Genomic DNA, 25282 nt, shown 5'->3' on the forward strand with positions numbered 1-25282 from the left:
ATAAACTATTTCAGTCTTCTTGTTACAGACAGGGGAAACTGAGGCATGGAGGGGATGAAGTGACTTGTTCAATTACTCCCCACGACCCAACCAAAAATAGAAGGCAAGTGGCTCAAGTCCTCTTACACCCCAGTATTCTGTGATGGTTTAGTACAGAAATTACAGTTTGTTACTTGCATACCCCTGGCTATTCTGGCTCATAATAATAATATTAATAAGTGAGTACATTCTAGCTGTAAGATGAGGCTGTTCATGCTACAGGTGAAAGTGATAGTAAGGCTGACTTGCAAACCTTATCTCCCCAAAGCCTTTAGTATTTGTAGGTAGTTATGTGATGATCAAAGCCAATGCGTTGGCCAAAGACTTTGCAAAGGCATCACCGCTTTGCAGGTTTTCTCCCCTGGTTCCTGGCGATTTAACCATTAAAGCAGGATATGATACAACAGGCCAGGGGTGGCGTGCTATTTTATCCAAGTCTATCGCTGCTCTTCTCCTTTTCATGAATGGCAGGGAAGCGGCAGCCGTACACAGGGACAAACAGCCGTCGCAGCAGCGATGCTTTGGACCCCTCCGTTCCCTCGGGAGACAGATTTCAGATAAAGCCCAGTCTGGAAAGTACCAGTGCCAGTGCACCGAGCGCTGCCACCCCCGGGACCGGGACCTTCCCCTTCCCATCACTTTCCCTCCCTGTATTTTGTCCCCCCGCCGCCCCACACCTTCCCCCGCGCTCCCCGCACCCGCGGGGCCGGGAAGGGCAGGGGGTTTGTCCGACTCCCCCCACCGCGGCGCATCTGCCGCGGCCCGGCCCCGCCTCGGGGCCGCATCTGGCGGCACATCTGGGCGGGCGCGGCCCCTCCCCGCGGGCACATCTGGCGGCGGCGGGGGGCGGCCCGACGCCGGGGCGGGAGGAGCGGCGGTCGGCGCAGCCCCGCCGCCGGCCGGGGCGGGCAGAGCCGGCGAGGCGCGGAGGGGAGAGAGAGGCGGCCCGATGGGGCGGCCGGCCCGCAGCCTGGCCCCGCTGCGGCTGCTGCTGCTGCTGGCGCTGGGGCACGCCTGGACTTACCGGGAGGAGCCGCAGGACGGCGACAGGTGGGTGAAGTCCCCTCGATGCGGAGCGCCGCGCTCCTCTGCTCGTCTCCCTTCCGTCCGCCGCCTCATCTTATTAGTAGCTTTTTTCTTCTTTCTTCTTGCAGGGAGGTTTGCTCCGAGAATAAAATCGCCACCACCCGCTACCCCTGCCTGAAGCCCACGGGCGAGCTCACCACCTGCTTCAGGTGAGCGTGGAGCCGCGGGGGGCACGCGCGGGAGCTCCCCCCGGGGCTGAGCGTGGGCGACACACGCGTGGCGGTGGCGAGCTGCTCGCCTCTCTCCTGCCCCAGCCCGGCGTGCCCACCGCTGGGGAAACGGTGCCGTGGTCGTGTCCCTTTCGCGTGTGGCATCCCCGAGGGGAAGGGGTTAGGAGCGCGCTGCAAATGTCACGGCAACGGCACCGCTGGAGGGGGTGCGAGGGGGTCTGGGTGCCCTGTGCTGCCTGACAGTGGCTGATTCAGTCCCTGAGAGGGGCTTCCTTCACTTGGATGGGTAGGTACATCCAGGAGGGCGGTTGAGCTGCATCAGTTATGGGGTAATCGGTGAAATCAGCTGGGCTCGTCCCAGCCGGAGGGACGTTTACGTTAGGTATAGATGAATCAGCCCTTCAGAATGAGCCAGTGCTTCAGCAACCAGCTCTGGGGGAGACTTCGTTAGAGGCCTCTCAAATTAAGTAAGTTGAATCCAGCCGTGTGTTTTCTATCTTTCCTTTCCTTTTTTTTTTTTTTTTTAAACTGTGTATTTGAGAAACATCATCTGTTTTCAGAAGAATTTTAAAACCATTTTAATGATGATAAATGTCCCAGAACACTTGACAGTATAGATGTGCTTGTGGAGAAATATACACAAAACATGAGCACACACGTATCCCTTTACTGATGTCCTCTGATTAGTCCCATTCACACAGATGAGATGTTTCGTCTACGAAAGCTGCTTCTTCCAAGAGGTTGCATTGTGGAGTTGACTGTGCACTGCTTGTGTGTGTGTGCATGTGTGCGCCAGGGAGCCAAAAATGCGATAAGGCACACTGGTGCTCGTGAGAAGTGTTGCAGAGATCTTTTATTTATTCCCATAGTATTTTATCTTTGGCGTAAGTACCTGAGAGCTTTAATTTCATGGTGCAGCAGCATTGTGCCTTGCCCATGCACCCACCTGGGAAAGCGTTACAGCACTGCCTGTTGTTCAGCACCATTTATATCCTTACAGCCCATCTTTCCCTGCTTCCCTTTTCTGCTTTCTCCCCGTCCTGTGAAGGTGAGGTAGAAGCCACTTGTAAGCAGCTCTCCAGCACGCGGCACTTTTTGGAGAGAGGCAGCGTGTAGGTCTTGCAGGGAAGGAAAGTGCCTGGTTGAACCTCCAGCGTTTCTCTGATTCGGGAGCATAACACTGGGGTGGGGACGAGGCTGTGCTGAGAGAGGGGGGAGCTGCTGAAGGAGAAAGCTGGCACAGGAGCTGCATAAGTACAGTGCATTCATGGGCATCCTGCTGTCACATCCTCGCTGCTGCGTGTCCCCAAACCCATCCCTGCAAAGCAGATCTGCTTTGTGCGGAACTGAGGAGGACCTCACAGGCTCCCCCAGCTGCTGTGGGTCACCATGCGGAGAAAGCACAATTCTGTCCTGCTGCCAGGTCCCGCTTGTAATGCCATTCATCCTTGCTGAGGTACTGCTGACCTTTGGGCTCTGCTTGTGCCGAGCCTTTCCCGGCTCCCTCCCTGTGTGTTCCCAAGCAGCATTCGCCATCCCAAATCAGCACAGACAGTGAACAAGAGTTTGCAAAACCCTGTATTGCACTCTAGGTTGTTGTGGTTCGTGTTTTAATAGTTTATCAATGTCTATGAGTACTAGGACTTGCCTTTAAAATTTTTTTTGATTTCCACACAGTGACACATTTCCAGGGTCCAGCCTTTAGGATCGGGTGAGGAAGGCTCCGTCCCCATCACTGTGAGCTCCTTCATGATGTCTGTTTGCACAGGAGCAGGGCAGCATCTCCCAAACGAAAGCAGCAGAGCAGCTTTGCACAGAGGCTATTTTAATTTTATATTAATTGATATTGGGAGGTTGGAGCTGATAGTGAGATGAAAGGAAATATGCAAGTGTTGACCAAGCCTGTGCTGTCCCAAGGTGGGTTTCATTTCACAGGACGTTCAGGTGCCTTAGGATTCAGTTTTGGCATCTGGGCATGACAGTGGACAGTTAAAAAACTTTAGCTGGGACAGAAACTCAGCTTTGGCTTTAGGAAACTTTCACGTCAGATTTCTGAGGAACTTGATTTTGGTGGTCCAGTATTTATTCTTACCAAATCTCATTTTTTGTTTTCCTACTCTGTTTTTTACCATCTCACAGCAACTATAGTTATACATCATATAGTAATTAAATTGTTAGAGAAAGTTTAAAGAGATACTTAATGTCAGCTATTTACAAATGACATGCACATCTAATTTCTTTCTAGGTCAAAGTGTTTTTTCTGTGTAGAGATTAAACAGAATGACACAAACTTCTGTTCACGTCATAACACACCAGGCACAAGGCAGCATGCACTGCTACTGATGATCTGCTGTACAAGTAGTTAAGTAAAAAAGGAACACATTTTAAGTCAGATGTCAAAATTCCTGAACAAATGTAGTTTTTGAAAGCATGAGTTCTTGACTCAACACAATTTTATCTTTTTTCTTGCTCCTGTTGGAATTTTTCAAGAAAATCAGCATGTTTGCACAGCACTTCAATTAAAAAAAAAAAAAAAAACTTACTTCATCATAAAAAAAATATTTCTTGAAAATTTCTTTGACGAGATTTACTCGTGAATACAAATGATCCAAATGCAGGGCCAAGCCAAAAGCAGGGCCAAGCACTGAGAATACGTTGGCATTTTTCCCTGTGGTCATAGCAACCTTGTACATAATTAGATGTATTTTTCCTTTTTGAATGTGTGCAGTCTGGCCCTTGGCTTGGGTTTATTTGTATTTTTTTAGATGTTCTCTGTATTTATTTTCATAAGAGTACAGAGGAACAGATGCAAAAGGCAGTTGGAGCAGATAGACTACTGAACAACTCTGCTGGCATGCTAAATGAGATGAATGGTGCTGCAGCTTTCTTCAGTGCTTCCACGTGCTGTCACGTGCGTGTGACAATTCATTTTGTGCATCCTAACTGTAGTCCTTCTCGCGACACACAATTCCAAGTTCAGGAGGCCCATCAGTTTATTAATTAGAGGTGCCTCCTCCTTAAGAACCAGCAAAGCCTGATCACTTTGTTAACTGTCTTATAGCAGGAAAGTTAAATATTACATTTGGAGAGAGCAGTGAGTGTGTTTTGGAATGACAATATCGAGACTTAGCAGAAACATTTGCTGGTAGGAAGCTATTTGTCAGTCACCACTGGTAGGAAAATTGAAGCATGAAACAGATGGGACAATGAGAATATCTGTGTCACCAGACTATGTAAATTCCTTTGTATGCCAGACACTTAAATATTGCTGTAAATTTATTTGAAATAAATAGCTTTGCTCTTTTTCAGAAATTGTGGATAAAAATAAAGGCCCAAATTAACAAAAGCAGTATGCAGATTGTGATAGTGCCCTGTACGCTTGGCTGGCCTTTGCCCTGAATCAGGCAGGTGGAAATTTGAACCTGGATCTGCATATCTTGGAGGAACACTTCAGCTACTGCCTTCTTGGGCCAACAGAGGTGCTTTTTCTTTTATTAAGCTTAAACTGTTCATTTAATTCCTGCTCAATTTGCATATCAAATTGACTAAACTGATTTCTTTTTTTAAACAGACAATTGAGCTGGTGAGAAAAATTATCCATTTTGCTCTGAGGTCATGGTGAGCTCTCTCTATTCTGTGCATCTTTTGCTAAAAGTGAAGGGCGCAGGTTCCTCAAGGAGCTGAGTATAATCCTGTTCTGCACATAGTGACTGAGGCCATCCTTCTGCAGGACCAGCAGAGAGTAAGAGGTTGTCAGAGATTTAGAGTTGTTTTTTTTTAAACAGGACGAACATGTTTCTGTGGAGGCTGTCAGCTTCTTCACCTGATAATTAGCAGCTGAGAGTATTTTACAGAGGCCCTCCCTAAGTGTGAGATTTTAGATTTTGCAATGAAAGGTAGTTCTATGCTTCGTAACAAAACAAAACAAAAAAAAGTCAATCATACTGCAGAAGAGAATACATGTATACTTATGCCCTGCTTAATTCTGATGCTAACCAGAGATCGCGTGCCTTGAAAAGCATTTCTTTTTACTCTCTTGAATGCTGATATTGCTGATGGAGCCTACTATTTTTATAGACTGTATCATTTTGCACATTCTTATAAGATAAAAGTAATTGCAAGTAAGTTGAGTGTAGCTGTTTCACAAAGAGCAGCACTTTCACTAATATGCCCTTGGGGACTGTATGCAATTCCTTGTTCCCAGATACTCAGTGAGCGTGCTCCAGAGCTTCCCAACAGGAAAAATAGAAATGTGGTATATGATTTTGAAGCTTTCAGCTGTAGTAAACAAGGATAACATTTTGTCATCTTATCTCCTTGTTTTTCTTTTTAGGCATTTCTTATTGCTGCTGTTGTTTGCTCTCTGAAGTTTTGCTGATCATTTTAGTTTTAATAGATTTGCAAGAGCCCTGATTAACATTACAGTATAACATTGTAAACAATAAATTTGTCCGATTAGAGCACAGTACTGCTTAGTCTCCAGTTATCTTCCAGGGTAATGCACTCCATGGCAGAATTTTGCTGAAAATTTAAGAGTGGATAAGATTTTGAATTTTGTTTTTGTTTTAAGAAAAGCAAACATACACAACAGCTGTAATTCCACAGCTGCCAAAAGAGTTTCCTTATGTTTCCATAAACTAAGAATTCTTCTTTTGCACGTAGTTCAGTGGTGAAGTGCCATGAGCTGCTAAGTCTGCACGTCACTCAGGGTAGCATCACAGCATCTGAAATGTGCCAATGCATCCTGCTACTGCTGCTGAGAAGAGCTGCAGTTGTGTCACTTGGGGTTTGGATCGAAAACGAGGAGTGTCAGAATTTATTATGTTAATCTGTTCATCCTATGAAGCAGCCTGTGATGTGCAGGTACAGAGCTTTGAGCTCTGTACCAAACCACCACCACGAAACAAGCTGCTTGGCAGCTCTGCGATGTGGCACAACCCTGCCAGGTGTGCTGTGCTCTGCCTCACCTGTACTTGCTCTGGGCCAGCTGGCTAGCACACTGTTTAGGAAGAGATGCAACAAGCACAAGTGTTCTCTGAGTTCAAAAGTTTTTGTTTTTTTATATATGTAAAACAATCTTACTGTAAGTTGCTGTCACAGGTAGACTTTTGTGCGTAGGAATAAATAAAATTCAGCTTTGGTAAGTTGCTTCCTGGCAAAACAGAATATTCTACTATGATGGTAAGACATCTGTCTCAGCTCCCCCAGAATTTTTTTCTCACTGTTGCACAGAAAGTAGCAGGTTAAGGCATCACAGTTGTGAATGCAGTCAGTCCTTGTTTTGCCTTGATTCCCTTGGCTGCGAGTGCTGAGGAAACGGGCTGCTCTCAGGTACTGAGATACGCTGTGAGTATCTGCTGGATAAGAGTAACACCGCAGGCATACACCTACCTGTGGGCTGTCCTAGGTCCTACAGCTAGAGATCTTTATTCTTCCTGAATTTTGGTGAGATTAGGGATGCTTTGCTCACCTGAGATGTCAGGTATGTGCGTCGTTGGCTGTAGCAAAGCTTCCCGCAGTAAAACACGGTGGTGCTGTGGATTTACGGGGTGGTGTCTCCTTGGTGCAGTCAGTTCACTCCCAAATGAGGCAATAGAATTAATGATCCTCCAGAACACTGCCTAATTACCTAGAGTGGTGCCCTTAGGTAGATAGTGCTACAATTAAAGGATGAGGTCTGGCAGCTAGCTGCTCGTGTAGTCCGGAAGTTTTTCATGTTCACTTCAAAGCACTTTGGAGAGCTTTAAAACTGGCGAGCCGAGAGCTGTGTCTGAAGTGCCCTCCTTGGTGGTTCGATCGATAATGAAATCCAGGTGCATCGCATTATGGTTTGCATCCACAGAATATAGGGTTAAACATGAACTGACTTTCCTGGGCATGGCGTCTAGCACAGAGGCTCCAGACGAACAGAATTGTAGCCCCAGGGCCTCCCGTGGTTGATACAAAATATGTAATAAAAATCAGCCGCCAAAGGGAATATGACTTTTGTAATTATCCTGAGTATTGTATGCACTCCCTAAGGTCAGGCTGCTTTGTCCTTACAGGCGTGATTGCAGTCGCTCTTGCTAGCAGCAGGACGTAATTAATACTGGTATTACTGCTCCCACCGAGGCAGAGACCCCTTGAGCTGGATTGTTCTGCGCTGGTCATGGTCAGAAGAGATGAGGCGGAAGAAGGAGGGATGGGAGGATAAAGATATGGAGCAACAAGGAGGAGAAAGGGGAAAAAACAGGAACAGATAGAAAGAAAAATGGGTAAAGACACAAAAAAATAGAGAAATTCCAGCTTGCTGGTAGCTTGTGCGACAGATACGTGTGTGTGATAGAAGGGAGGTAATCACTTCCCAAAGACGTATAATTTAAACGCTTCCAGACTCCATCTGTTTAAGCAGAACCCAGACAAACAAAGCATCAGCTAAAAACAAACAAAACCACACTCACGCACCCTGGGGAAATGCCTGTTCTCCTGACTGCACTTGGAGCTAAGCTACGGGAGCGGCTGCCTCATCCCTTGGCTGCCTCTCCTCCTCTTTCTTTCCTTGGTTTGGGAAATCTCTGTCCGCTCTTGTGGTGTGCAGGTCTGTGGGACAGCAGGAGGAGCATGATGCAGGCAGGTGTTTAAAGAAGTCAAATGTGAAATATTTAAACTACCCTCGGTGAAATAGGTAAAGCTCGTTAGACATCCCAGATGAGAGGGGACAGCCCATATGCTGCTGGGAAAGCCACTGCCCCGTAGGAGGAGCATTCAGGGGACAGGTTTTTGGGACTTTTAGCGGCGCCTGCCTTTTTTTGTGTCGTTGCATGTTTGGGACAGCAGTTGCTGTGCAACCAGATCACGCAAAGCAGATGTGTGCATTACACCTTACGTGGTGCATACGGCTGATTTAAAGATGTGCAGGGAAACTTTACCTGGGATGTATCTCATTTCAGATTATGGTAGTTTGGGGAATACGTGATATATGTATTCTTAATTTCTTTCTTTCTTTTTGTTGATAATGTGCTGAATTCTCCTATCCTTGAGTTTATTCTTTTATTTTTGTCTCAGCCTCAGTGCCGTGAGTCCTAAGATGACTTTTCTCTTGTGTGAATCATTGCTGAGTGTTTGGTATCACTGCCACGCCAGCTGGAGCTGCTGGGGTCTGAGGGATTGCAGTGGGCTTGCTTTGTCATGGACAGGGAGAAGATCTGTGCTGGTACCTTTGGCTTGCATTGCTTACGTCTCCTACAGACCCCCGTGTGTCACTACAGTGCTTCTGTCTTTAAAATTCACATTTACTAAGAGGCAGACACTTGAGCATCCAAGTAAACAGAGCTGACATTTGATTTAGAGTAAAAAACCTCCCCTCAAATTCTGACTAGATTTTTTTTTCTGTTGCTCAGTTTCAGTTTTCAGACTGTTGTTGGCTTCTTTTGTAAACCAACAGTAGCAAATGTCATTCTGCTGGTATACTTTGCCTTTTCTTCTATGTTCCAATTATATGCACAAACAATGGAGAGCTGAATCCATACGGTGCTGACTCAGTTTCTTTTTGGCTTAGAAAAAAAAAAAGCAATTCGTTTGAATCTCCTTGAGGGTTGCTCTGTTTAACAATTGAAGAGAAAAACAATTTCAGTTGCAGACAGTATTCCCAGAGTTTAATTGCATTTGGAAAATCCTTCTTGCTTAAAGAGTGTTTTCCACCATGCTGTGTTGATTTTGTTGTTGATCCTGGTTCAAACAATGAGGTACGAGTCCATAAAAAATTTAGCTTACATCCAGCTATTGCAAGCATGTACTTCTGTGTGTTTTTGTTGTTGTTGATGATGAACTTAAGATCTAACCACATCCATTTTAATTGATAATCTGCACTGGAATTTAAATAAGGTGAAATGTACAGTGTCTATATTCAGTGTATTGATATAAGCAGCCATTCAGTAGTAAGCACACATCAAACAGTTTTTATTCCTTTCTTTTCAAATGGGCTGGGTGCTAAGGCAGTGCGTACACAATGTTTTAAGTGAGCAAGGGAGAAAAAAATCAAAGCTATACTCTGAATATTTAAAGGGATTGTTCTTGGAGAATGAATAGGCTTATTATAAATCAAGGGTAAGTTAGAATAGAGAGAGTTTGGAGAAGTAGAGGACAATATTCATCTGGGCTAGCAAGTGTATGAAGAACAAAAGTCTTTCTATGGAGAAATTGGTGTTGCATAGCTTCCAATGTAAAACAGCAGTTGTCACATTGGCTTGATAGACTCATTACCCTCCCTCAAGGGGGAAAGTTGACAGCTAATTCTCTGTACCAAAATGCCCAAGTCCAAAAAGTCAGATGGTGAAGCTTGCAAAATGACTGAAGAAGTACACAAACTATTACAATAATATTTTACGAGCGATGGGTAAATGCTGACAACTTAGAAATTTGTGAAAACACACACAAAAAAGTATGCTCAGAATTATTTTTGTAAAAGAGCAAATTGGATGCATTATTTCATTGTAAATAACTTCCTGCCTGGAGCTCTGATGTCTCAGTGGAATGTTAATATCTTTATGATCACATTCAACACATTTAATATGTTGTAAATCTGACATCTTGCCTGTTCAACAAGATGCTATTATCATACACAATTTTCATTGTGTAGTATGTTGTTGTAGCTGCATCAAAAAGCAGTGTTGTTTCCTAAACATTGCTCTCTGGAATTCTGACAAAACCCTTAGCTTAAAGATTATTGCCTTTGAAAGTTGAAATGAGTTATAATTCAAACAAAAATAGACAAGGGGAAAATTATTTAATCTTTATAATAGCATCTGTGGGAAGAGAAAAAACGGGTGAAAATAGGGTTGAGGGTCTTTGGTAGATGTTAGCGGTTCAGAAGTGGAGGCTGAGAGAGGGACTTGAAGGACCAGGGGTCACTGGAGCTACTTTTGGTGAACTCTTGATCCTGCTGGGAATAGGCAAATCCTTTTAACTGAAGCTTCCTAAGGCAAGAGCAAGGAACAGCAGCAGCCTTGCGTGCTTGTAGTCTGGGCTGGTCTCTGCCCACGGCTTGGGAATTGGTAGCACGATGATTCCAGCCGTGGTGAGGCTGGTCGTCTACATGATGGCCCAGACAGTCTACGGGTAAGTGTTGTCTCAGACTGTGACTTCTGTGGTGCCTCAGATGTTGACTTGGTATATTACATAATGTGCTGGTTATATGGAAAATAGTATATTTGCTTAGGCAGATGGAGAAATGTTGTTTTGACGTATAATATATTTGGATAAAAAGCTCATTAGGTTTTGGTTGTTATTTTTCCCTTCCTGAAGAAACTCTCTCCTCCACAGGATGTTTTACTCCATGGAGTCTATAAAATAGAATAAAATAGTTTGGTTGGAGGGAACCTTCAAAGATCATTGAGTCACACTACCCGACCTCTTCAGGGCTAACCAAAAGTTAAAGCAGTTACTTGAGGGATTTGTTCAAAAATCACTTGAACGCTGACAGGCATGGGGCATCTACCACCTCTCTAGGAGGCCTGTTCCAGTGGTCGACCACCCTAACGGTAAAGAAAATTTTCCATATATTTGGTGTTAACCTCCCTTGGTGCAGTTTTCTGCTGTTCCTGAATGTCCTGTCATCGGTTCCCAGGGAGAAGAGACTGGCACCAGCCTCTTCACTTCTTAAAATGCATATCCACAGAATAATTGGTGAAACTCCTTTAAATCTCAAAATTGAGAAATGAAAGGGCTTATAGAAAATAGGTTGTTATTTTATTTTCTGGAATCTTCACAGAAAATTTCTCGCTTTAAGCTTTTCCACTTGTAAAATAACCACGTGCCACCTTGTGCTTCTTTAAAAATGGAGAACGTGGGATAAGTTGTTATTCTACCTTGTCCTGCTTGCCTTCCAGCTTGTGTAATAGTAAAAGAGAAGGTATTAAAATGTTACTCCTGAATGTGTTTCCCCGGTTCCTCTCACCCATCAGTTTCTCCCATTCCTTTCTTCCAGACTAAAGCTATCAAGCCAGGGTTGAGAGAGCTAAGAGAGGACAACCCGACCCTTCCCAGATTTCATACTTTTTCATTCTTTCAGTCTTGTAAGAGTCTGCTTCAGGAGTTCAGGTTCAGCCAGCGTTCGCAGTATACAGTTGGTGGGGAGAGAGGGAGAGAGTTATCCTTTAGACCAAGTTAACATGTCCTCTTTCCTCTTAGTTTTGAAACTTCTTGTAGAGAAGCAAGAGTTTCAGTGATACAGCTTTAGTGAAGAGCTTTTTGCACAAACTTTTTTTTTCCTGTTTATACAGACCTGCAATCCTGGCCACTCTTGCAGGTTCAAAGTAGATTCAATGTGCATTCAAACCCTCTCCTTGCATCTGATCTTAACTCAGCTTCTTTTCCTGCAGAAATGTTTCAAGCTGACCCAGGATCTCATGAAATCTACTTGGCATTCATGAATGTATGTAAAATGTATTTGCAGGGCAGGTCGCTTCTAGATTATTCTTGGAAGCCAAACTTGTGTCAAAGGATCCCTCTTTTGGTCCCCTGAGTGGGTACTAACAGTGCTGTATACAGTATACAGAACAGTATTGCAGGGGTTTGCATATACTTAGCTCTACAGTCTTCACTGGGCTTATGCCAGATAGCATCAGTTTTGGAATTCCTCTTCATAATTCTTGTTAGCATTCCATGAAAAGAGAACACAAAAAGTTGTTAAAGCAAATCAAATGCATCTCACCAGAGAAGCAAGTCTTCTGCTATGACTTTCCAAGCTGAGTTTATTGGACAGGTTCTTGTTTGTGCTGTTTCTTGTCCTCACGCTGACCTGCTGTTGAGTAGCGGTTTTGTTGAGCGTGCCTGGAAGGGGCCTTTTCCACACCCCTCCAGATTTACATCAGTGGAAGGCACTATGACCCTGGGAGGCAAGGTTTTTTAACCTTAGGATGGGCTTGCCAGGATCTGAGCTGTACTCCTGGATCCTGGGCTATGTTTCCATGCTCCTCAATGAGCTGTATCATGCCAAAGTCTGCCTTCAGTTACCCACTAAGCTTTACTCCACGGTTTCAGTGTTGGCTATTTCTCCAGCTATAAAATGAAGGAAAAAAAATAATTTATGCGTTGCAGAAAAAAAAAATGTACTTGGTAATTTACCCCTAAGATGTAGCATTCCTGCTAAAGCAAAGAAGGTCGCTGTAAACTGAATCTTCAAATAACTCACTGGTCTTTGTTTTCTTAGGATGATTTTGTCATTCCAGTTCAACAAAATGCTACTGTTTGAGATAAGAAAAAAAAAAAAAAAAGGTCCCTTTTAAGTGTATTTTTTAATATCCACTGAGAGACAAATTAGATTTTTGTGATGTTTTCTTATGTTGCAAAAATATCCCGAGTATTTCCACAGTGGGAATAAGTTAATGGCACATCACTGGAACATCTCCAGTGAAAATAGCTGTGGCAGAGTGAAAAGAGCAGGAGAAAACAAGTAGTCAGTAGCAGGATGGCTAATGTACACATATATTTATTTACACATCCTAGTTTGCAAATACGGTCTGCTGGATATTTTTGAGTACCGGGGTAAAGAGACTTCAAACATTTCCATTGACCTTAGAGCCATTACAGTTATAAATTGTTCCAATGAAAAGAAAAGTGTTCCAAGAAATTTTCCTAAAGGAATTGACAAAGAGTTAATGCAGGACAAATATATCTTCAGGACAGAAATAGAGAGGAAATTTTCCTGTGTTCAGATCCTCTTAATTGCATCTTAGGACTGAAGACTCTGGCTACATTCCACATTGTCCAGTTGGTGCTTTGCTCTGTAGTACTTCTTTTTTGGAAGAAAGAATCAAAATAAACATAGTAATCCTTTCATTAAATGCCATCTTGACCTTTGTTCTTGGAAATACGATGGCCAAGAAGATGAAAAATTACAGAAAATTGAATCTGTTTCAAAAGATTCAATGTCCTGTCTGTTACAATGGGATGCATGTGGAAAAAAAAAAAAAGCTGCAAAGCAGGGTCAAACAACTGGAAAAGCCTGTGTAGTGTCTCGCTCTGGAGACACAGGATTGGTGTTTGCAGGACGTGCTGGAGAACATGAGCTTCAGGAATGGTCCTAATCAAATGCTTCCATCCCTGAGTTGCTGTGTTAACTAAACAGGGCTGCTGTGGGGAAGACCTGGACCATGAATGCTCTTATATCATTCCAAGCTGCCTGTTAATTACGACAGAGAATCAGAGGTTTCTAATATTTGAGTCTTGAACAACCAGTCAAGTATCAAATGAGCTCTCTGCAGCTGGATCTCAATAACTAAAGGAAAAGCCACTTTAGTGTTTGTTTATGAGGAAGGCTTCTTTAGAGGAGCGTGATAAATACAGAAGTACATGCTATATTCTGTTAGAAATGATTTTGTTGTTGTTTAAAAAATGTCTAAACGGAAGACGTTAAATAATTTCAAGTTCATCCTTATTACTGGAGACAAAATAAAGTTGACTGTCTTTGAGGATGCCTTTGTACCTTTTACCCAATAACTGGAAGACATTCAGATTTCTTATCTCCAAGAAACCTTTTGTGATATCTTTATGAAATGTAACTGTTGGTCTCTTGGAGAGAATCACTTCTTTGGCACCCTTTGTTACTGAAGCGTGAGTCTTAAAATTAAATGCATTTTTTCTAATTTTTAATTATTATTACTATTACTTGGTAGCACCTGTAAAAATAACAAGACACATAGAGGACAGTAGCTTATTTGCCAGGCTAAATCAGACTAAATATATTACCTTTAAAAAACTTTGAGGGACACAGAAAGCTACTTTTTTTTGTTTGTATCTTTTATAGCAAGCCTTTATTTCTTTAGTTTTCAAAATCATTTTTTTAAATGTCTTTCTTAAAAAGTAAATTTTTCACAATGTACTATTCTGTTAAATGCTCTGAGGTAGTTCATTGGCTACAGCTGGATGGTCAGTCACTCCCTTTGTAAGGTGTTTAGAATACTAGCCATAGAACCCTTTGTTTTTCATTTTACAGCATATAGCTGAAGGTCATAACAAAAGAAAATTTTGAATAAGCTTAGAATATCAACTGATAAAGTTAAAAATATCCTAACAATGCCTTATATATCTATAATGGTAAAGCATGGATTTGCTTGGAAGACAGTTGGGTTGAGATATGACAGTACATACACACAAGTGCTAAATAAATCAGTCTTATCCAAGACAGCAAGAATACCTCTTGTTTGTTTTCTACTGCCTGTGAAGAGACAAGTTAGCCAGGATCAAAATCTGTTTTGCAGCACCCATGCAGTTTGGATGTAGCTCCATTGTCTTTGGTTGAACTTCTCCAGATTTATGTTGCTGTAAGAGATGGTGAAAATGGGATTTAGCCTGGTATTCATCTTTTGTGCAGTGGCTCCCAGTTCCCTTCAGGATGAAGTAATATGATTGTGTTTTACAAGGAATTGTCTAACTCAGCAGTTGTTGCATATGAACAATTAGGTTCTGTTTTTTTAGCACTTTTCTGTCTCACCATTGATTTTTGTTTAATTTTTGGTTGTGAGTAACATATTGTTATTATTTTTAACAAAAAACAGCTTGATTCTCATATAACTTGTTTGGATAGTCAGCAGTTCTGGGCTGCTTATAAATAAATAGAAGATGTGCAATTTTATAAAATCTTGGAGATCCACAGCGGGCTGTTGTGTCTTCACTGGAAACTGCAAGCAGCCCTTCATATTTATAGCCCTGTGTCTTCAAGATCTGGAATGGATGTATGGAATATAGGGCCCTATGGAATATAGGGCTGGTAAGGATTGGGTAATTCTTGTGTGTGGTAGCACTTTGTAACTTACATGAGAAAAAAAAAATCACATCTCATTTTAGAATACAGTCAAGACTTTGACAAGCCAGCTAGGCTGATCCTCTGTATTCCCTCACCTTCAGGTCAGCCTCTCTGTTCTTCTGCATCCTCCTGCACTTATCAACATCCTCAAATTGTGGAGACCAGAAAAGATGCTTAAGTTTAGAGTCATGTGTGCTATTTCTAAACACAAAAACAGAGCCTGCCCTCTCTTTTCCCTTATTAGTTATCTAAGCATCTCGTCAGTAGTTTTGACCAAAGGGCTGCATGTTTCCTTCCTAGATGTGTGACTTTAGCTCTCACACAGTTCTGTACAGATCACTGCAAAGTTGCCTTGAAGTTTTTCTTCATTTGCCTGCAAACCTTTTAACTTTGTTAAACAGGGCTGCAAGTAAGCATAGAGGTAGGAAACACTTCAGCCTGATCAGGAGACTGGAGAGCACATCTAAGTCTGTCAAAGCAGGAATTGGATATGTCCAGAGGGGAGAAGCAGCCATCAGCAGCATCCCATGGCAGGCTCACGCTGTCCTCCTCATAGACCTTTGCACCGTGTCATGTGACGTGATGCAATCTGATGAGCCTAGAGAGAAAAGCAGAGAGATGGGTCTGATTGCATATGTAAAGATGCACAGATTTTTTTTGAAATATTCAGCCAGGAAACGTAGCAGCTGGCAAGAGGGCTATGGAAACCCCAGCCTTACAGGATTAGTTTTCACACTGGGACAAGCAGAGTTGGAAATGCAAAGGTGCAGGATGAGTCTTCCTGAAACATCCAATCTGCCAGAGCATGGTGGTGAAGAGGCTACACAGCCTGTTAACTGTAATAAATAAGGGAAAAGCTATGTCATTGAAATCTCTAGATTTTTTTCTAGAATTTAGAAAGAAACCGAGGTGAGCTTTCCCCTGAGGAGTCAAGCACCATAGGGAGGTGCTGAGAAATGCCCCCACCATCATCTGAGAAAAGCCAAAGGGGAGTGCAAAAACTCTCTGCTTTAGAAATGTCACCTCAGTCAGACTTTTTCCAGTATTCCCCGCAGGAATAGATGCAGTCACTGGAATATTTGTGCTTTTCTAACACTCTTGCTTGGTGGATCATTGCCTTTGGTACTTAGATCTTCAGGAATGAGAGAAAATAAACAGTGGTCAAAACTTGGCAGGAATCAGTCCCCGGCAGGGATTATCTAAACTGTTGTTCCGTATATCATTTAAAGAGGTAAGGTAGATCTGTCTGGACCAGTGGGATGACTGGAGCAATTCTCTCTAACAGGAGATGATGCTGGAAGTGAGAGGCTCATAATCTGGCAAAGGTCTCATTATGGGAAAAACAGGAACTGGAAATGAGACAGGCAAGAGTGGTGCTGAAGTGTATCTGGTGAAACACTACTACTACTTTGCAAATTGGTGGTGAGACCTCAGCTGGAATAGCCTGGTCATCCACTTTCAAAAATGAGGAGTGACCTGGGACCAGTGAGGAGGAGGGCTGCCAAGGCTTACAGGACATGGAGAGCCCATCTGATGGGAAGAGGGAAGTGGTTCCTAGGTGGAAAGGAGTGGTGTCCCTTCTGGAAAGGTATGAGTCAGTCCTACTTAGAAGTTGTACAGCTATTTTCATGACGGTTAATCTGAAGTACCGAGCTTTAAGACATTGGTCTTGTTAGATGAATTGTAACACGGAAATATGGCTTCTGGATTTGGAACTGGTTTGCTCTGGGAAGTCTGGGCATGGTCATGGCTTCTTGCAAGCATCTATATGCAAGAACCTACCTTGGAGAAGTTCTCTTCCCTGCTACATAGGTCAGATTCTTTCTAGCTTGCAGAACTGTGTGCAGAGTAATTTTCTTCCTTATGTATGCTGCACATCCAGGTGTCTAGTTGGCTAAGTTGATTCCTAGCTCACGTGGGCAGTACTAGTGCCACCCTCATCTCAAACAAGCCAGCCATCCCCAGGCTGTGGTTGTGCTTATGAGGTACCTGGAAGTATTTGGGGTTGTGACAAGCAGGCTGTCAAAGACACCAGCTCTATGCCTTGCACTAGGGCATGTGATTTTATGACTGAGTTCTGCAGGCTTGAAATCATCAGTCTCACAAATCATGGCCTGGTGCCTCAGTATCGGGTGCTCCTTCCTCTCTGGTGCTCTGGCTGGGCTTTCAGCTTTGTTATTGAAAGCAGTGAACGTGGGAAATCTTATCTCTTGTCTGAATGACTTCCATGGCTGTGCTCAACATCCTGTGATGGTGCCGTCTCTTTTTGATTGTCCCCCTCGTCATTGTTAACGTGGAACAAATATCCCTGGAAACAAACAAAACAAGGAAATATAGAAAATATTTGCTATAAAGCAGAATTGTGTTTAAATTGAAGGTTTTCTCAAGGAACATATTCATACAAGCTTGGAGCAGAGCATGCTTTGTCTAGCCCTCAGTGTTGACTTTTCCTTCTGAATGCTAGTAGGATAATTTTTATTTATTTTTTTAAAAGTTAGAGCCTCTTACATGTACCTAAATCATGATAAGTCTTTTGTACAGCGTGATTTAAAAGCTGAAAGAGAGTTACAGCCTTGGTGTTACCAGTGTGCAGGAATTCTTGGAAAAATAGATTTTAATGGTATTTTATTGCATTCTTTTTTGAGAGTGGACAGAGATGTTCGAGTGTGTTTTTCTCAGTACCTGATCCACAGATCTGAGCATCAATCATAAAGTATCTCCAGGGATACAATTGTGAGGAGTAGCCCATGGCGTTGTTCAAAGAACAGAAAGTTTGCTCTTTATTAAGTTGTTCAAAGTGGCAGTTCTGGGATTAGATGGCTCAAGACACATATAAAAAAAAGAGAAGCTTTTGTCTGCCTGCTCCGATCCAGTCTAGAGGCTGCTGGTTTACAGGTTGGGATACTTTGGATTTATTTTCTTTTATTAGGAGGGTGAAAAGTTGTGTTGTCTTGTTCTGTGAGTTTAGGTGACTTTCACAGATGCTTGTTTCTGAATAGTAACAGGGCAAAGAGCTGACCTGGAGGTTGACTCTCCAGTGACCCTTAAAGCTGGAATAACTGAGAAAACAGCAGTTACACCAATAAAAGGTTCAAATGAGCTGAGGGCTGAGGAAAGGGAGATTGTTGCTTATAGGAAGAACTGAACCGATGCCAGCAGAAAGCTGATACAGGAGTGACATGAGCGATATCATCTCCCGAACAGACGTGACTCTGTTCCAGAGGCTGCAAGGTCAGACCCGGGGTTTGCATAGGAGTGCGTGAAGACAAAATACATCCTTTCTCTACTACTGTAAACACGGATCCTGAAAGGACAATTAGAACTATTACAATGAGGTCTCTTCTTGGTGGAACTTCTCCATGTATTTCTCAGCCAGGAGGAATAAAAGAGTCTTTGAAAAAAAAATAACCTGCAGCAAGTTTGAAATGATTCAATGGCCAGAGAGGGAAGCTATGACTGTACTTTCCACTGTGTGTAGAAATTGCTCAATTGTGATGACTTTTACTCTGAGTAGGACTTTACTATGCAATGAGGATTCACAGGATGAAGTCAAGGCAAACATGTCCCAGCCACTCACTTAACTTCCAGCCCAACTTTTATAGCTGCTTTCTTCTGACCTTCTATATTTAAGGGTCATTATTATAAAATATCAGAAGTTTGGAGTCAGATTCCACCTTCTTTTATTATTTTTTGAAGTTCTTGGGACCTGAGTGAATGACAGCTCAATTGTGAGTCACCGGATTCACAGTGGCAGATCATCCCCAAAGGCATTCTGATCACTTGACAGAGAGAAGTCCAAGCTTGCCAAATATTTGAGTTACTGACACATTTAGTTCTAGATAGGGTCACTAACAGCTCTTTAGAAATAGCCACCCACAAGAGTTGGTGAGTGGTAACTAACTGTGAGGAGGGCTCAGAGGTACTGACAGATAATTTTAGAGTGACGCAGTCACATGGATACTTGGCCATGTGCTGCGTGGGGACTGTTCTGTAATTTTTATACATGTAAACAAATAGAATGAAAAATATACAAGTAAAATGTACCAATGACTTTTTCCAGATCCTCATGGAACTGGTAAGTGAAATGTAATACTCTGCATCAATTTTACAACCTGACAAATGTAGTGTTTGAAAGTAAAATGAGCTAGATCAAACATTTGACACCGTACCAGAAGACATCCTTGTCTCCAGATTGGAAAGATGTGGATTTCATGTATGGACCACTCAGTGGGTAAGGAATTGGCTGGATGGTCGGACTCAAAGAGTAGCAGTCAATGGCTCGATGTCCAAGTGGAAACCGGTGATGAATGGTGTTCCTCAGGGACACTCGGAGCAGGTACTGGGACCAAAGCTGTTTAACATGTTTGTCCGTGACATGGACAGTGGGATCAAGTGCACCCTCAGAGTGTTTGCCAGTGCCACCAAGCTGAGTGGTGCTGTTGGCACACTGAAGGGAAGGGACCATCCAAAGGGACCTGGAGCAGGCTTGAGAGATGGGCCGGTGAGAACCTCGTGAGGTTCAACAAGGCCAAGGGCAAGGTTCTACACTTGGGTCAGGGCAATCCCAAGCACAAACACAGGCTGGTAGGAGAATGCACTGAGAGCAGCACCAAGGAAAAGGACTTGGGGGTATTGGTTGATGAGAAGCTGGACATAAGCTGTCAATGTGCACTTGCAGCCCAGCAAGCCAACCGTGTCCTGGGCTGCACCAACATAGCATGGGCAGCAGGGCGAGGGAGGGGATTGTCCCCCTCTGCTCTGCTCTTGTGAGAGCCCTGCACGCAGCTCTGGGGCCCCCAGCACAAGGAGGACACGGAGCTGTTGGAGCAGATCCAGAGGCCACGAGGATGCTCAGAGGGCTGGAGCACCTCTGCTGTGGGGATGGGCTGAGGGGGCTGGGGGTGTTCAGCCTGGAGGAGAGAAGGCTCCGGGGAGACTCCAGGGAGACCTTACGGCAGCCTGCCAGTGCCTAAAGGGCACTACAGGACAGGTGGGGAGGGACTCTGTTGGGTGCAGGAGTGCTAGGACAAGGGTGAATGGCTTTAAACTATAAGAAGGGGGTTTAGATTAGATATTTGGAAGAAATTCTTTACTGTGAGGGGTGGTGAGGCCCTAGCACAGGCTGCCCAGAGAAGCTGTAGATGCCCCATCCCTGGCAGCGCTCAAGGCCAGGCTGGATGAGGCTTTGAGCAACCTGGTCTGGTGGGAGGTGTCCCTGCCCATGGCAGGGCGTTGGAGCTAGATGGTCTTTAAAGTCCCTTCCAACCCAAACAGTTCTGTGATTCTATGATTTTAGAGGAAGGTAAACTAGTGAACTTTATCTTTTGCAGATTTTTTTGTCTGCATGCTTATTTTTCCAAAAAAATAGGATGCTGACATGATGAAGTTACTTGCTGTGTGTCAGTGTGTTTCCAACTGTGATGCTGGACTAAATCCAATCCCATACCTAAACTCTGTGCTATAAATGCCTGAGCTTCAGTAGGGCTACCTCACAACTTGTGGGAATGCAAGCCAGCAGCAGATGATGTGCTCGGTGCCACCAGGGTGCCTGGCCACCTTTTCAGATGGATCAAGTGGCCCAAAACACTTTCCAAGGTTGCATCCTATCTGACCCTCCAAACACCCCTTCCCCCACCCCCCCCTTTTTTTTCCCCCTTCCATTCTGTTTCCCAATACAAAAGGAAATATTCATATTCCATTTATGAATATGGCACCTACCAAAGAAGGTTAGAAATAAACCAAATCTCTTTGTTAGAATTATTTGTTATGGGTTAAGAGCAGTTATTGTGTCTTCAGGATCTGAAAACATAGTTCCAGTCCTAAAGCCAATAACCATATCTCATGCTGTTATTTTGGCTCAGATCTCCAGAGTGGGGGGTACAATCTAACATAAAATGGGTGGAGATCTCAAGAAACTTTAACTTCCTCAGAAAAGTCTGAACTGACCTATATGATGGGAAAGATTGTAAGAACACAAATTGGCTCAAATCTCTTGAGGGGTATCAGAAGTAGGGTGTTTACAGGCTATATATGATCTCTCATATCTGTCAACTGAAATGAGAAATCCAAATGTAAGATGAATATTGGGAAGCACTTTGTAGAATATGACATTCCTTGATAACTATAATTTATACAGGGGTTACAGGGAAGTGTGAAATGGTATTTTAAGCTGTGACAGCTGTAAGCTTGCTGTCATTTTTAAGAAAAGGAGGAAAAAGTCATAATTTTATTGTGCTTTAGGCTGTTCCACTTGTTTTTAATGTGGTCTCAGTGCACACTGTTAAATGGCATCAACACAGTAAGCTTGTGCTCTAAGTAGATACTAGGTACATTTTAGTAAATTCCCAGTGACTGCAGGATTTGGGGGAAGGGAGAGGAGAGAGATCACTCTATTGCTAATTGGTTTAAAACAAAATAAAAATAAGCTTGTTTGTTCCTTCCATAGATCTAGATGAGTTTTTACCAGCTCATAGGCTAGTCCATATGAAAGACTTCTAGACGCTCCTGTGGCATTCATTCATTTGTTGGGTGGTGGTTGTTTTTTTGTTTGTTTGTTTTGCCCCAAACTCAGCTGATAGTTTTATTTCTTTATTTATTATATTTGAGAGGCCTTTTTCACAACAAATGCCATCCAGCTGTCAGAGGGGTGCTGTTGATGTGGATGGATGGATGTCAGTTCATGTGGAGGGAGTGTGGGCTGTTGCACTGCAGACCCAGCAAACTTTCAGTTTTCTAGCTCAGTACTGACACTGTTTTCTTTAAAATTGTCAGAAAAAAAAAATCCCTATTCTTGACTTATATTTGACTGACTTATTTGGTTAACCTTGACAATATTTATCAACCCAGTAGTAAGATTTATGGATCATTGATTGAAAAGACTGGCATTTTTTTTGGTTGTTACTTTTGTAATAAGCACGTTTTGAAGCCAATGTCCTTGGACTTAGAGTGTATCAAGATAACAAGTTAGGAATGGGCTACTTTCTGCTATGAAACTAAGCTGTAAAACCTGGAATGAACAAACAAGGAAAAAAAACACACCATCAAATCAAGTCTTCACTGTGCTGAAGGAAGGTTTACTATGGGTCACTAAATGAGTAATTAAGATCCTTGTTCCAGGGGCTGTAAGTCCTATAAGAACGACGCTGTGAACACACTAACTTGTAGTTTGGGGACAACTGTCCTGAACCTCCCTAAATATAAGCTCTAGCCCAGGAATAAAGAGCAGCCCCCCCCCCCCCCGCTTCGTCCCCAAAGGCTTTTGCAGCTTCAGAGTGTGTGGGCAGCGATGGGGACTGGATGGGTCTCAATATTTTTCTTTCTTAAGCAACATGCCTAGACCATATCTGTGCTTTAAAAACTACTGTGCCTGGTAACAGGAGCCAGCTCCTACTATAATATCAGTGTCTCTCATCAGCTGGCGTTAAAACTTATTGGGTGGGGAAGAAATGGGTAGGAGGTTATGCTAAGCGCCCGCAAACTTCAACAGTGATTTGTTTTGAGGAACAAAGCGATATTTACTGTGGGATAAAAACCTAAACTGCTTACATATTTACTGACATTTTGCCAGTGGTGTTTTAATGCTCAGACCACACAGGGAAAATGGTTTTCCAGGACATATTGCCTGCTTATAGAGAGACTTTGAGACTATGACTTAATGTTTATAATTGTAAGTTATTGAGAGTCAATCGAAACTACAAAATTCCCAAGTGACTACATTTATCACTTGTGTGATTAGCATGCTTGTGGAGTATAAACAGCTAAACAAAACCAAATGGTTGGTGTAGTTCATCAAGGGAAAGAAAATTTAAAATATGCCAGATATTATTGACACAGTAAGCAATGCATGATTTCTAGCTGTATATAGAGAGGATGATGGAAGATTTTTTTAAAAGAGCTTTTAATCCTCATTTAAATTTGCTTGTCCCCATAAATATCTGGGGAAATACAGTTTACTTTGAAAGTAATAGGAATATTAATAGCATCACTGTATCCAGTGGGATTTTACACATTCATACAGGAAAACTTGCCTTGTGGAGTACTCCAGAGAAAGTATGGTTTTGGCAAAATGCTCGTAAGACAAGTTTTACTTTTAACATATATATGTAAAATATACTACTATACCTATAAATATAATCTTTATAATGTATATAATAAACTCTACGTATGTATATATGAAGATATAAGTATTAAAATACATATATAAAAATAAATTCTCTTATCCTTCCCTAAAGCACCATTTTAGAGCATTGCATTTGTGTGCATGCAGCAACAGTTTCTCTAGGTGAAATTACAGTTTGAAGTCTGCAGCATCTTGAATACTATTTTTTTAATCAGATTTCAATGTATATAGTTGAAATCGTCATACCTTGAATGACAGAAGAACAGATAAGTTTGGAAAATCCTGGGAGACCTGCTTTGTTGTAGATGAAACAGATTTCTGCATGCTAGTTGTATCTTACTTTTACATCTTTGTTGGCTTGAGAGAGAACATTAAATGAATTATTTTTTTGAGCTTCCTTTCAGAAGGATTTATTATTTTTAGGTTTTGGCTAAGGTTAACATTAAGGATTTTTCCCAGCTTACTCCATTTCAGTGCGCCTGAGTCCTGGAGAAAGTATCTGGAAAAGGAGAGGAGAAACTAAAAGTGTAATTACAACTGAAAATTTCAGATATCAAGGAACATGAAAGTTATGTTGACTTTGTAACAAGTTTTGCTTTGTACTGTTTTATCCCCTCTTGATTGCATACCATTTTTAAGGCATGACAACATTTTTTTTTTAATAATGAGGGAAATCGTAATGTGTTCTTCTTTTAAAGATCTCATCTGCAAAACAATACTTATAAAGTTGGCTTATTGGTGGTAACCACTGCCAAAGTTATTATCCCTCCTGCTATAAGATGTGAAAGTTTCATGAGCGGTGTCTCACCTCTATTGCTGCCTTCACTCATTTGTGCATGTAAATCCTGCTGACCCAAAAACTGCAAAGATGTCCACGAGGCCTTAGTTGGAGACTTGGGCTGGAAGGTGCTTATCCAGGGGGCAGCTTCGAGGCAGATTTATGCAGCTTTCTGCTTGCGTGCAGATGGAGCTAGCCGAGAGGTTAGGAACGCTGTTTTTATTGGGTTTGTTCTGTTTTTTCTTTTGGCTGACTTTGCTCGTCTTCGTTCACTCAGCCCCCAGAGTGCACTGTGGTTGGGACCTTGCACTTAATTCACGTCAGGAGTTTCAGTAAACACTTAGTAAATAATAGATTGCACGCTTAAAAAATATATGATTTGGGATGTGTATTTTAACAGCTTTAACACCTGTATTGTTGGCAGTTTTTAGCGATGCTGTGTGTCGGCGACTCGGCTGAAACCCATGCTCTGTCCATATCCGTTCTGGAGACACAAATCCCATGGATGGAGATGTTCCCGGTGTGATCTGGAGCTTGCAGACCTCAGGAGCCTTTTCCATCCGCTCCCTTCAGCAAACACCGGATCTGCCTGTTGGCACCGCTTACATTTCGGATGACTTTTTTCCTAACTCTATGGGTAATCCAGAGTCAAATGCCTTGCCTGCCGATTTGGATGGCCCTGGCCAGCAGTGATTTCGGCTTTCTGCTCAGGCAGCCCCAGCCCTGCTGCTCGTGCCCACCTTCTGTGCCGAGAGCCACCCTGCCTCTCCCAGCCGTGACTCACGTCTTCCCTGCGTGGCTTACGGTTTGTGCTTCAAACCAGCCAGACATTTATTTCTTGTAAATGGTCTGTAGCGCTGTGAGAGCGGCTTGGCTCGTCCGCTGCAGCTTTTGAAATCCTAATGACCATTTAATCAAGTAAATGTGAGATAAACTGTGAGCTAGAGGAGGTTGAATGTCTCTGCTTGCACTTAGTGGCATCATGGTCTTCAAACAATAAGTATCCTAAAGCATTAAAACATCCCACTTGTTGATGGCGTTGAGCCTGTTTTACAGTCTATCTGTATATCCACATTTTGGTGCAAATCGACCTGCAGTTGGGAAAGCCACAAAAATCCATCCACACTCTCCTTCATTCCACAGCTTAATGAGATTTCTGCCTCTTTTTTAGGAAACCTGCATGGCTTGCATACGTGTGATAGTCACTTTATTCTTCTACTTCCACGGTGTCCCCATGCTTCTGAGATCCGTGAAACAAAAACAAGGATCCATGCAAAGATAAGGAGTAGGGTAATGAAGAGTAAAAT

The 25282-nt window shown here is 42.8% G+C and overlaps 1 protein-coding gene across 2 annotated transcripts in view; it reads left to right on the forward strand.

The window, feature by feature from the left end:
• Window positions 1-870: 870 nt before the first annotated feature.
• Window positions 871-25282, forward strand: part of CCBE1 (collagen and calcium binding EGF domains 1) — a 95855-nt gene continuing 71443 nt past the window's right edge. Inside the window, exons 1-2 of one of the 2 annotated variants that reach the window (XM_083817819.1) lie at window positions 871-1089; window positions 1194-1274. In XM_083817819.1, the coding sequence (XP_083673945.1) occupies window positions 989-1089; window positions 1194-1274 (182 nt within the window). In that variant the 5' untranslated portion in view covers window positions 871-988. The remainder of the gene's footprint in view (window positions 1090-1193; window positions 1275-25282) is intronic. The other variant, XM_083817818.1, reaches the window with a different exon arrangement.

The sequence above is a fragment of the Anser anser genome, assembly GCF_964211835.1.
Source record: "Anser anser genome assembly, chromosome: Z".
NCBI lineage: Eukaryota > Metazoa > Chordata > Aves > Anseriformes > Anatidae > Anser > Anser anser.